The 11658-nt window shown below is 36.5% G+C and overlaps 1 protein-coding gene across 28 annotated transcripts; it reads right to left on the bottom strand.

Annotated features, from left to right (window-relative positions):
• Nucleotides 1-3444: 3444 nt before the first annotated feature.
• On the bottom strand, nucleotides 3445-11211 carry LOC147476072 (auxin transporter-like protein 4). 28 transcript variants are annotated; one of them, XM_086582812.1, is made up of 17 exons: nucleotides 11077-11211; nucleotides 10673-10969; nucleotides 10358-10595; nucleotides 10215-10267; nucleotides 9575-9721; nucleotides 8645-9456; nucleotides 8400-8541; nucleotides 7675-8143; nucleotides 7310-7383; nucleotides 6311-6426; nucleotides 6091-6207; nucleotides 5084-5269; nucleotides 4881-4993; nucleotides 4314-4418; nucleotides 4110-4219; nucleotides 3970-4020; nucleotides 3445-3735 (listed from the first exon to the last, which is right to left on the bottom strand). In XM_086582812.1, exons 10-15 carry the CDS (start codon nucleotides 6392-6394, stop codon nucleotides 4162-4164), a joined length of 663 nt encoding a protein of 220 aa, XP_086438938.1. In that variant the 5' UTR covers nucleotides 6395-6426; nucleotides 7310-7383; nucleotides 7675-8143; nucleotides 8400-8541; nucleotides 8645-9456; nucleotides 9575-9721; nucleotides 10215-10267; nucleotides 10358-10595; nucleotides 10673-10969; nucleotides 11077-11211; the 3' UTR covers nucleotides 3445-3735; nucleotides 3970-4020; nucleotides 4110-4161. The 28 variants fall into 28 exon arrangements, with proteins under 28 accessions (XP_086438938.1, XP_086438939.1, XP_086438940.1 ...); XM_086582813.1 differs by having other exon boundaries at nucleotides 10358-10564; XM_086582814.1 differs by having other exon boundaries at nucleotides 10358-10523.
• Nucleotides 11212-11658: the final 447 nt, after the last annotated feature.

Below are 11658 nucleotides of genomic sequence, written 5' to 3'. Positions count from 1 at the left end.
AGGATTAATGATGATCGACCTCTCATTCGCGGCTCTTGATTTCAAGGTTCTGATTTGGGAAAAGCGACTCAACAACCTTCTTGTTACAGTTGTTGTTGGTGCATGAAGTGTAATACCAATTCGTGTCGATGACATATCCTATGGTTGCTTTGCAAGTGTAGGTTGCTCCCTGTTTTACGATCGTAATGAACTTTAATAGAATGTTGGGCAACGAAACAAAGTTGGCTCTAATGGATTGAATGTTACCTTATTGGATTCATCTAGTCCCATTTCCTTTAATTTGTCTACTGAAACCCTACGGTTTCTAAGCAGTTCTTCCTCAGAGAAGCCCTATTTTGCAGATGAATGTTGCTTTGCTATTTGCACTTTGGTATCCCCCAAGCTATAGAATTAAGATTGACAAATATTGTAATGCATGACATGATCATGAGGTAATATGATAAATACAAAGAATAAGATGATACACTGACCTGTTTTTATAGTCGATAACATCTTGGGTGTCCAAATCTATGTAGACCTTCGTTCCACTAAGCGATGAAAGAGAAAACTGGCCTACAACATAGTATTAAGACATGAAATATGCATCATTTTGCTTTGTGTAGTTTAAAAAAAAACTGAGTACATGAAGGTGGAATAAATGTGTACCTTGGAAATCTTTTGGATTAAGTGAAATGGCAATGACGACCACATCTTCTTGTGTCAAAAGATCATCTGGAAACTCTTCGGTTAAAGCACCCCATAAAGCAATAGTCAATTCCGCGGCACTGATTATAAGATTAGTTGTGTTAGGAAAAAAATACACAGTGCTTATTAGATACGAACGTCGGCAAGTTACCTCTGATCCATGTGCACAATCTCTCGAAAAGCAGTTCCATTTTTTTGGGTGATCTCACCGATTCGCTTAAGGAGTTCAATAACATCTAATTTTTTGGTTGACATAAAATGTTAGATTACATTCGTTAAGGGTTAATTAAGAGGTGAAAGAGAAACTCGTAGCAAACTATTACCTATAAGGTGAGTCTTGTCGTGAACTCTACTCGAAAGGGTGTCGAATTGTGAGAAGTTGAATTTGTGCCTTACAATGTGGGTACCTTCCACATCATCTGGTGTGATCACCGTTCTAGCATTAAAAAAAATCTTGTGTTCATTTTTAACCGGGTGATAATCTTTTGCAAGCCATACATCGAATTTCTCCATGGTGTAGACATTGCCTTCTTTTAACACACCATCCGTAAGCAAATCGTGAAAATCCCCAAAATATTTCTTTAGTAAAATGACATGGATGTCAGCAAACCATTATAGCATGGTTTTGGCAAACAGATGGCACACATAGAAATATAATCATCTTTGGATCTAAAAGAAGAAACTCCAAACTAAGAGTGTCGTTATATTTCAAATGCACTGACTCCCACCTTTTGTAAACGCCCCTCACTTTATATCGGTTTGATCCATTCGGAGTTTGTCAAGGTCTTGATAGTTTTGCATCGACATCGGGGAGCGCTTTAAGGATAGGAAAAGGCCCAAATTAGAACAGTATCGTATTAAAAAAAAATTGAGGAGAAAAGAAAGAAAAATTATAACTAAAACAACAACAAAGCGCGAATTGTTTAAAAGTGCGTTTGTCGATGAAACGACAGTGAATGCAGATGCCACAAATATTTAACAACCCATTCAAGAATGACAATAAGTTGACCGTACAACTGGGTTAGGATGGGCAGCAGCAACGCTTGATTAAATTACACAAACAACTCAAGAGGGAAACGGATGTAACTAAATGAAGATTGCGCAAGGAAATACTTCAAATTAATATTTTTTAGTAAGTCTGAGGGGGCATAGCACATGAATCAAGTTATCTTACGCAATTTTGATACCATCTTGAATCTACAATCCCACATATTCATAGGAATAAACTATCTTGATAATGGTGGCCATCAAACAATTTCTTAAAGAAACATAAAAAAAATAGACAATATTTAGGAGGCAGGACATTAGATACCTCAACATTGATTTGTAGAACATCTACTATGACAGTCTTTTCTCGATAATGGCTACTATGATAGTCATGGTAGCTTAGTTAAGTAGTGAGTAGCCGACATGAAGTAAGAAATAAGAGGGAATAAGCATAAAACCTGATTGCTGAGGTTGTAACACGAAAAGTAGCTTGATACGAAGAAGGTGAACAAATGGGGCGGCTACGGAATTCCGATACTAATTTATAGGTTATGGAAAAAAACAGTATAGAGGGAGAAGGAGAAGAGCCCCATCCGTTACAGTGATGATGAGGATGTGGTTACAGAAGATGGAGGAGTTTAATCGAATTGTGAATGATGGTGGAGAAAAAAGATGAGTGCGAGATATATATTATTAAGGAGGTTAAGCGGGTTGGAAACTGTTGAGGCCCAAGGAAATAAATCAGCATGCAGTAAAAGTCACAACTACGGCACATTGAAGAATCAACACATTGCTGATCCTTAATTGTATATCACACTCCCTTAAGTGTATAGCATACATTGAAGAATCAACACATTGCTGATCCTTAATTGTATATCACTCCCTTAAGTGTATAACATACATTGAAGAATCAACACATTGTTATATTAATGAAAACACAAACTGACCAGCTAATTCCAAAAGGAAAACCCCAGGCCAAAAGATGGTTGTTTTCTGAGAATGATGAAACACCAATATGGGCCAAAAGTTTTTTTTGCTTCAGCTCCAGCAGTCAAGCCATCGTGATGCAACTTAGATGACCAAAGAAAGGAGAAAACTGTTGTGTGCGAGAGAGTTTGGCATAGCACACCGTTCTAAATCAGTGGAAACAAATTATTAAAAAGCAGTAAATTCATATGGTTATTGGTTAGTATAGTTATGATCTACATGGACGATGAGTTGATGTTGTGCAAAGCAATATATTGAGTCGTGCAGTTTAGGTTAAAGATCAAAATTTTGGCAATGCTTGATAGAAAGCACTGGGCAACAGGTCAATAACCACTACAAAAAGAATGACTTTACCCGACTGACTATGGCTGTCGCAAAAGGTATTACTCGACAGACCAAAACTGCCACAAGACCGTCGGAAAATGCTCGGTCGACATAGGCTTCCGACAGTTATTATTGGTCAAAACAGGCCGTTGGGGTTGATGATATTTGCCAACAGACATTCTTTGCTTTGTTAAAACCGTCGGATAGTTCTCATTACGATTTAACCGGGTAGACCGGTATCACTAGCCATCGGATATGCCAGCTGCTACTGACCGTTGGATATTCCTGCTAGTAAAAATTGTTGGATGGTTCTGCTGTTATGAACCATTGGTTAGACCAGCTGTCACTAGCCGTCAGATATGCCAGCTGCTACTGACCGTTGGGTATTTCAACAGTTGGCAAATGCTATTGGCCGTTGGGTAGTTTGCTACTAGACAGTTTTTATCCGTCGGGTATTAGTTCTTTATTTAAAAAAAAATATTTCTTATAATAATTGTTTCAGGTTTCCCAATATTACATTCTTTCCTGCACCAATTACATTCTTGCAAATTCCCACTCAAATGCTACAAACGTCAATGTATTCATAAAGAAACAATGTGTTCATAAAAAAAACAGGAATAAGACATGTCGTTCACTAAGTATGCATATTACTTCCTTCAGAAACCAAAAATCAGCACCACACCATCTGTCAAGCAACCAGTCCTAGCAATCTCTAGTACCCTACCAATGACGAAGCACCAATTGTTTAGCAACCTGCTAAAATTCAAAATTAGGACTGGTCAGCTCTAAAGCACATAGTAACGCCACCATTGAATGTCTAACCAACTTGCATCTCTAACATGGGCCACTAGATCACTTGACTATCACAAGATTACTAGTAACATCTCCTGGGAGAGGTATTTGGTATGCCTCTAATAGAAATCTACCTACCGATCATGGAGGTAAACATAATTTCTTATGAATGAAAGTAAATCGACCAGAATGCACCTTTCCTGTTGAGCCTTGCCTAATATGGTTGTGTTCTTCTCCTCGTCGTCTCTGTGGAGAGAAAAAAAATTGATAATGAAGAATGAAGGATACTTATAAATTTCCAAACAAAACAAAACGACTTGGGATAGCTTGATTACCTGTAGGAACGGAAAAATGATGAGCGGAAGAATCCACGGTCAATCGAATTCATTATGACAGAGTCTTCTTGATTATATCCAAAATAGCAGGCGATAACAACAATAGCATTCTATAACATGAAAATAATAAATAAATAAGTAAGAAGTCCTTAGAACGGAGGTCTTGCAAGAAATTAAAACAAAATAAATTAGTCAAATACTTACAATACTAGCGGGCAGCTGCCTGAAATGCAATTGCTCCATGGCACAAGTGGTAACAAGAGGCTTCTGAGGATTAGTAGAGAACGTATGCCAGATTGCCAGTGTATCCTAAACATTGAAAATAGTAAGTAGAGAATTTAAATATACAACGTTAAAGATATGTCAAATAGCCTACAATATACAACGTTAAAGAAAATTTAAAGATAGCGTTGTATATTTACAACGTTAATTATGAAAAGACCAAATCCGGTAATTATGAAATGAAGGTATGAACACTGTCGTTGCACGGCATGCTCCAAAAATATATGTCCATGTCCTCTTATCCAATTGATTGTTTATGTAGTAAATGTTACTGTTCTCACCAACATCACAAAAAACCCAGATTCAGTCATATATGATGATCATTTAAGTGCTTGTTGAAAAACTAGTTACATTTTCAATTACGCGTGTTTTAAGCAAAAATTTCCCATCAGTGTCAAACGCGTGGACTGATGAGAAAATATAACTACTGTGTACATATTTTGAGCTGGAAGCAAGTGAAATATTCAAGAACCAAAAAGAATTACTCACCTTGCACAAGCAATAAGTTGAATGACTGAACCAAAGAGGAGAAATATACAATTGAAAGCCAGTCCAATTGCTTTCCAGTAAGTACCAAGTAATCCATCAAGTACTTCGAACCACTGAAGTTCATAACACAAGAAGGATCAAGTAGGGTCTAATATCAACTTTCACGGTTTTGGAATTTTTAGAAAATTGCAAGAAAGTATTACCTGAATAACATGGTTCTTGAAGTTGGCATTTTCTTTCTCTTTTCTAGTTCGATATTCGATATAGAGAACACTTATAAGATAAGCTGTCCAACTACCCATAATACCATAAAACAACTGGAAAATGATCCCAGATAGCATTCCAAGTTGAGAAAATGAGTATGGTAGTGTCAACAGCACTTGTGCTACCTGCAAAATTTTCAACAAGTCAGAATACATTTTGAAGAAGTAGTATCATTTTTTTCAAACATTTAAGCTTGTTTAGTCGTTGGAGTTGTTTACTTGATTTGAAGCACAGCTAAACCAAGCATCATAAATAGAGCCACCATGCCAAAGAAAATTCTTGACACTGAACATATTTTGATCTTCCTTTGAATTTGCTACTTCTCTACTACCATCATTTTCTGTTTCATTGTAACTTGAAACAATTGCTTCTTCAGCTTTCTTTTGTGACAACATTGTTTGTAGTAGTAGTAGTAGTAGTAGTAGTCAATGTTGTTCCGTTATCTTTAACGTTGTATATTTAGATCTTTATCTTTAACGTTGTATATTAATAAATCTAACCTTTACCAAAAAAGTAACAAAATAAAGAAAATTTAATACTGTTCAAAATCTCGACCAGGGTGGTGTATGTCAAATAGCCTACAAAACATTATTATGAATTATGACAAACAAATTACTAGATGATAAATCAGAGCAGGACTCGCAGTAGTAAATAAATATATCAACATGAGGAAAAGGATGAGATGAACAAAGAGAACAAGTACTGTCGTCTTACACATTGCCTTAGAGTTTGTAATATGAGCAATCATTTCATAACTTTTTTGTCAGTAGCAGAATACTAGAGGCGTCTATAACAAACTGTCCACCAAATAAAGTCACAATGTCCATGCTAGTTACATATAGATAGAAAAAACAGAAACCTAGAAAAATATGCTACTTACATATAGAGAAAAAAATGGGGCATATTCAAAGAAAGAAATATGTAGTCATTGAAGTGAAAATATTACCTGAAATTCAGTATTATTCAGATCCTCGATGGCCTTAGCACCCAAATCTTTAGTCCTAAAGGTAACAAACGCATAACCCTTATTCTCTCGCGAGTCTTTGCCTTTCATCATCCTGACCTGCAATAGCAAAATTGTCAATCTTAAATATTTAGGTGTAATGAAGAGAGGTAAAACCACCATAAAAACCATAAACATCAAGGTTGTCTCCATCAAGGTCCACCTGCTCTACAGGTTCAACTGGATTCTCTGTTTCAGCAGGCTTTTCAGGTTCAACTTCCTTCCTACTCCTAGTTACTCTTGGCATCTTCTGAGTCTAAGATGGTAAGCGTAGCAATACTAGTAGAGATAAAGTAGTAGCAATTAATACTAGTAGAGATAGGCAAGAGAAAATACTAAATGATAATCAATAGGATGATATCAAGTGCAAAATGAAGAAATGAGCTTCTCGAAATTCAGATATCAGGATGTTGTCCAGAAAAATGCTGCCCAGTTTAAGTTCTATACAATAAAATTTCAAAAATGCATCCACCAGAAGGGAAAAGAACATTGGCAGCACATATGAAAAAGAATTTGATACCAATAATTAAGTCGAGACATAAGATGATTATTCTAACATCTCTAAACAGTCCAAGTTGCCCAACAAAATAATACCAAAAACTGAACTGAAAGGTAATTAAGAGCCAATGATATTAAAGAATGAGCAAATGCTGCACCAGAAAGGAGAATGAATACAACAGTCAACCCATATGTCACCTAAACCCACCAAAACAAGTTTTGTACCAAAGTAATGAATACATCAATGGGAAGTGAGACCTAAGAGGCGAAGACTCTAGAACGATATTGGAGGTAATTACATAGTAAACTAACTAACAATTGACAAAAGATAGTGACAACGATATTCAAAAGGTCCAATCCTTACTGGCAATGAAAATAATTAGCACAGCAGCCACAACAAAACAAGCACCCTGAGTCTTAAGAGGCAATTGTTGTAAGAGCTAAAATTTGGTTCACTATTAAGAGGCATGTCAACCAATGTTGTTATACCACGTGCGAAATATTTTTAAATCAGTTGTTTTACTACTTGAACATGCTTGTGTGGGACAAATTGCTGAGTAGAGTAGATATGCAATAAATATTGCATATCTACTTTACTAAACAGAGCGTCAAGAAAGAAGATTGAGTTCAAAAGTCTACAGTGAGTTAGACTGTTAAATTGTACCAGCAGCCGTTGCTTTTGTCCCCAAAGAGAATCCTTCCCATTCGACTCTTCCAGGCTCATCAAGATGTGCATGCCTACCAATAAGGTGAAAAAGTTTGATCAACATATAGCAACTACAATTGTTTAAGTGGGATTTGATCCACTTAAAGGAAATTTGGTGAATGTCAGTCTTTGGCATTCATCATTTCCACTCCCATCAACATAAAACAATCAGAAATTCACGATTCTTATTCGCCTTTACTTCACGCCTCAATTCACAAAACATTTTGAGAATGGTACTAATTAATAATCTAATAATAGTAACATTTGAAGTAGAGTATCAATAATAACATATACATCTAATCTTACACAGCAGCCATTCTGACCTTAGAAAAGTTCCTTTGTGCTTGTTCAATTGTGATCGTAGGCATTTTTCCATTCCGCATTAGATTCACAGTTTTGTTGCTTAATCACCACTGCTGACATCTTTCAAGTGCCAAGTGTGGACATACACCACTAAAAAAAATACCATAGAAATAAATTCATTAAATATTTTTTAAGAATGATAATGAAGCTGATACGGTGCCAGTATAATGCTTTATGCTGATATGTGAGTGAAATTGAAAGATCTAGAGAATAAAGTGGAATGGAGATATATTAGAAGAAACTAAAACTAGGTCATCTTTTAAAAGATTGAAGGACACCATATCCAATCAGGCAAACAAATTGATGGGTGCTGAAGCACTGAGCAATATCTGCTACAATGGAAGCTGATATTCGCAAGTCGTTTTGAATTAGATGTTGGCGAACAGCACCGACAGCAAGCAGTATTGGGATAGCAGGTCGAGTTGGTTCCTGAAACAAAACAAGGAGAATGTTACTGCTATATCACCAGCTCAATGAAATGCTCATGGAATTACTATTTACTAAAGATAACTTAGGAATCCATAACGATGCTTGGAAAATAATCACATTTTATATGAGGGTTCATAGTCAAATAAGTAGTAATGTTTGTGTGGTTGGGAGGGGTACGAACATACTTCATTGACTGTAAAAACAACATTTACATACTATGGAATATCCAAAGATACAGAGACATAATGGTGCTTACCAGCTCCTCAGAGCGGTCAGAGAGGATAAGGAGTTGTGAACCATTTCGTACAGCATCATCAGCCAATTCACATAGTTTTTGTAGAGCTCTTTCCAGTGAACCATCAAGACTCCAATAAACTTTACCAAATAAACTACTTGGCCTACATACATACATAAAGATTCACGGCAAGAAACTTTTAAGAAACAAGTATCAATATAGTAACAACAAAAAAGGAACAGCACAAGATAAAGAAGAAAAGTTACCTTGGAGGAAGTTTTGATGTAGAAAAGCAAAAAAGATATGACAAGTGAAAGCAAAGGAAAGACTCTCCATCTCAAAAACTCCATGTCCTCCTTTTTGCTTTACATGCACTCTCTCTCTTTCTCAGAAACTCCATCTTAGAAACTCCATGTCCTCCCATTATAAGAAGATAGCAAACACAACGCCAACAATTTTAAGGTTGACTCAAAGCCAACAATTAGAATAGAGTGCTAAAAGTGGTGTCTTGAATCCTTAAAAACATCTTCTTCTCCCATTTTAAATTTCATAAAGGTCTTACTCTGACCTATAAAGGTGAGCCGCAAAGAATCAAAGCCATGTAGAACATATGCATGTAACATTCTCTTGTCTGCGTTCAATACTCGAACGAATTTCGCATCGAAGAAATTATCCATAAAGAGCAAATGAGCATTTACGTTTCTTTTCAGACTGTAAGAAATAATACTTACAAGAAATGTACCTAAGGCATGAAAAACAAATCTGATTAACAGCCTCTCCAAAAGCTACAAATGCAAATTCCCCGCCAGGTGCAAGCAAAAGGCCTACTCCTATTGCTGCTATCATTGAAACACCGAAAAGTCTTCCAATTGATGCAACTAAGATGCCCTTCCCACCTATCAAGAGGCCTAATGTCCCAATGTCCCCAATTTGCAAACCAATAAAAAAAAATAGACTAGATATTCCATACTTGTCTGTAACCAATTGCTCGAGTTGCAGAATTTGAATTTGGAAGAAGTCCTATGTCAAGAAGGTGTGATGCCTCCGACAGAATTCCCTTTCCTCCTGCAGTGAAAGACTGATAAATAGATCTTTTAAGTTTATGATTCTAACAAATCAGTTATATCATACATATAACAAATTAAGGAAGAAAATTTCCTGCATGACAAATCAGGTAATATCGTAGTAAAACTTACTTCTAATCCATGTGCATGCCATTGCATGATCACTGAATAATAATGGGTACAAGGAGAAGACAATGTATGTACTTGAGATGCTCAGATGAGCGGAACCCCCCTAGCCACATGAAAAATCTCTCAGCAGGGTTCTTAAACAGTAGCAACCTGAAAATAAGGAATCAAAATTATATATCAGAAATGATTGCACCTCGCTTATGTACATAGACAGGATTGTCCGCTCCTAATAGCAATTCAGCAGTAACTTTATTGAAGGCAGACAAACCTTCAATTGGAAGATACTGTCTGTGTACATAAGCGATAAAGGAACGGAGATTACGAAGATACAGCTGGTTTAGTTAAGATCTCTAATTAATCTTTCTTATTAATAAAGGAACGTAGATTACGAAGCTGAAAGGAAGAAAAGGTGAGACGGGGGAATCGATAAAATCAAAACTGATTCTCTTTTGATCTAAATCAGCGGGTTTTATCGTTGAGAATCCAACAAAAGTATCTAAGCAGACAAAAACCAAAAATGAGAAACAAAAAATGAAATCGAAAACACTACAAAAGGTGTGGGAATGAGGAAATGGAAATTCAATATTACTTAATTACTCTGTGGGTACAAATTAACAATCAAACTTATCTTATGTTGGTCTACCTTTATATTTCCTTCTAGAAGTAACCTCATTGTTTCCGAAGCCTCTCACTCGACTGAAAACAAAAAAAAAACAATTAACAACCAAAGTAAGACAATCCACATACAAATAGAGAAACTAAAACATACAAGAAATCGCAAACCACCTGATTACTAATAAGAACAGCGCCTTGAATCATTGGAGGGAGTTGCCTTAACTGATCAACCATCAAAGCTAAAAGTGAACTCACAACCAAAGTTATTCCCTCCAAAACAAGAGCCGGTAACTGATAACACAACGACTTCCCAGCACCAGTAGGATGGTCAAATGTTCTAAAGCATGAAACTAGTTTAGCAGCTTTCTTGCCTCTTTACTGATTGCGATAGCATTTGCAGAAAATTTTGCTAAAATAAAGTATCAAGCTGCGTATAAAGAAAGTAATATGAACAAAAGGAAATACAAAAGAAAGTGAAGTAAATACCGTGTTACAGCAGCAAATCATCTGCTTCACTCCTAAAGTGAATGCAAGCTCGGCATGCTCACGAGTTTGTCCATCCTTCGAGAATCCAGCTTCAAAACCACCAGTAGTTGAGTCAATGTTCAAGACTGCGCAATCAGCTTGAGAGGTTCCATTGATCATGCTCAAGATAAAGTCACAATGTCCAGGAGCATCAATGACAGTGTAGTAGTACTTAGTTGTCTTGAACTTCCACAAGGCAATGTTAACGGTGAAACCACGTTCACGCTCAGCCTTAAGCTTGTCAAGAAAATGATGGGACTATATCATGAATCAAAGGCTACTTATAAGGATGGAGTAAAATATGAGTTTCTCACCATAAATAGAAACAAGAAGAAATCGTAGAAGAAAGAAAAAAAATTACTTACATCTATAATAGCACCAGCAGCTTCAGTTAACGTAGGTGAATCTAGCAAAACAAAACATCTGCCATCCTTCTCCCTCCTCCTTTATCTGGGCTTGGGACCAGCAATGCAAACTTATCATAAGTTTGCACAGGCAGAGTTACAAAGGGGGTTGGTAGAACACAACTCAATTATTGCTTTCCTAAGAACCATACTACATAGTGATAAAAAAAAAATATATTACAACCACGAAACCCAAAAGGAAATAGCAAAAAGCCAGTAGTTTACTTAGTACTTGGCACTGGTAAAAGCCAATAAAAACATTTAAGTACATGAGCAGTGTTTCAAGAAGGTGACCCAATGATTACAACATTAGCAGTTCTTTGGGCCAGATAACACTCCCTTGAGCGACCTCGCCAAGCTTTGATTTCCAATCATCATGAGGCAATGGTAGTGTAACACCTCTGTCATAAACCACGTTCACATGAACTTTGAAGTTCCCCTCTTCCAATCTCCTATTACCAAACTCGATATTAGGATCAATATCTTGCACGATACCTCTCGCCACGACTCTAAGTGGCCAACCACCACGCAGATCACATTCTT

This window comes from Coptis chinensis, chromosome 9, assembly GCF_015680905.1.
Source record: "Coptis chinensis isolate HL-2020 chromosome 9, ASM1568090v1, whole genome shotgun sequence".
Classification (NCBI taxonomy): Eukaryota; Viridiplantae; Streptophyta; class Magnoliopsida; order Ranunculales; family Ranunculaceae; genus Coptis; species Coptis chinensis.
The sequence above is the reverse complement of the archived record's forward strand: the minus strand, read 5'-3'. Positions and strand labels throughout refer to the sequence as shown.

Bases quoted from the DNA above. Each gene is read 5' to 3' on its own strand.
- LOC147476072 (XM_086582812.1), bottom strand. From the start codon at position 6,394: ATGCCAAGAGTAACTAGGAGTAGGAAGGAAGTTGAACCTGAAAAGCCT. The intron at 4,994-5,083 runs GTAATACTTTCT...TATGAACTTCAG, and splicing joins TCAAGAACCATGTTATTCAG to TGGTTCGAAGTACTTGATGG. The intron at 4,220-4,313 runs GTAAGTATTTGA...TTCATGTTATAG, and splicing joins GGCAGCTGCCCGCTAGTATT to AATGCTATTGTTGTTATCGC.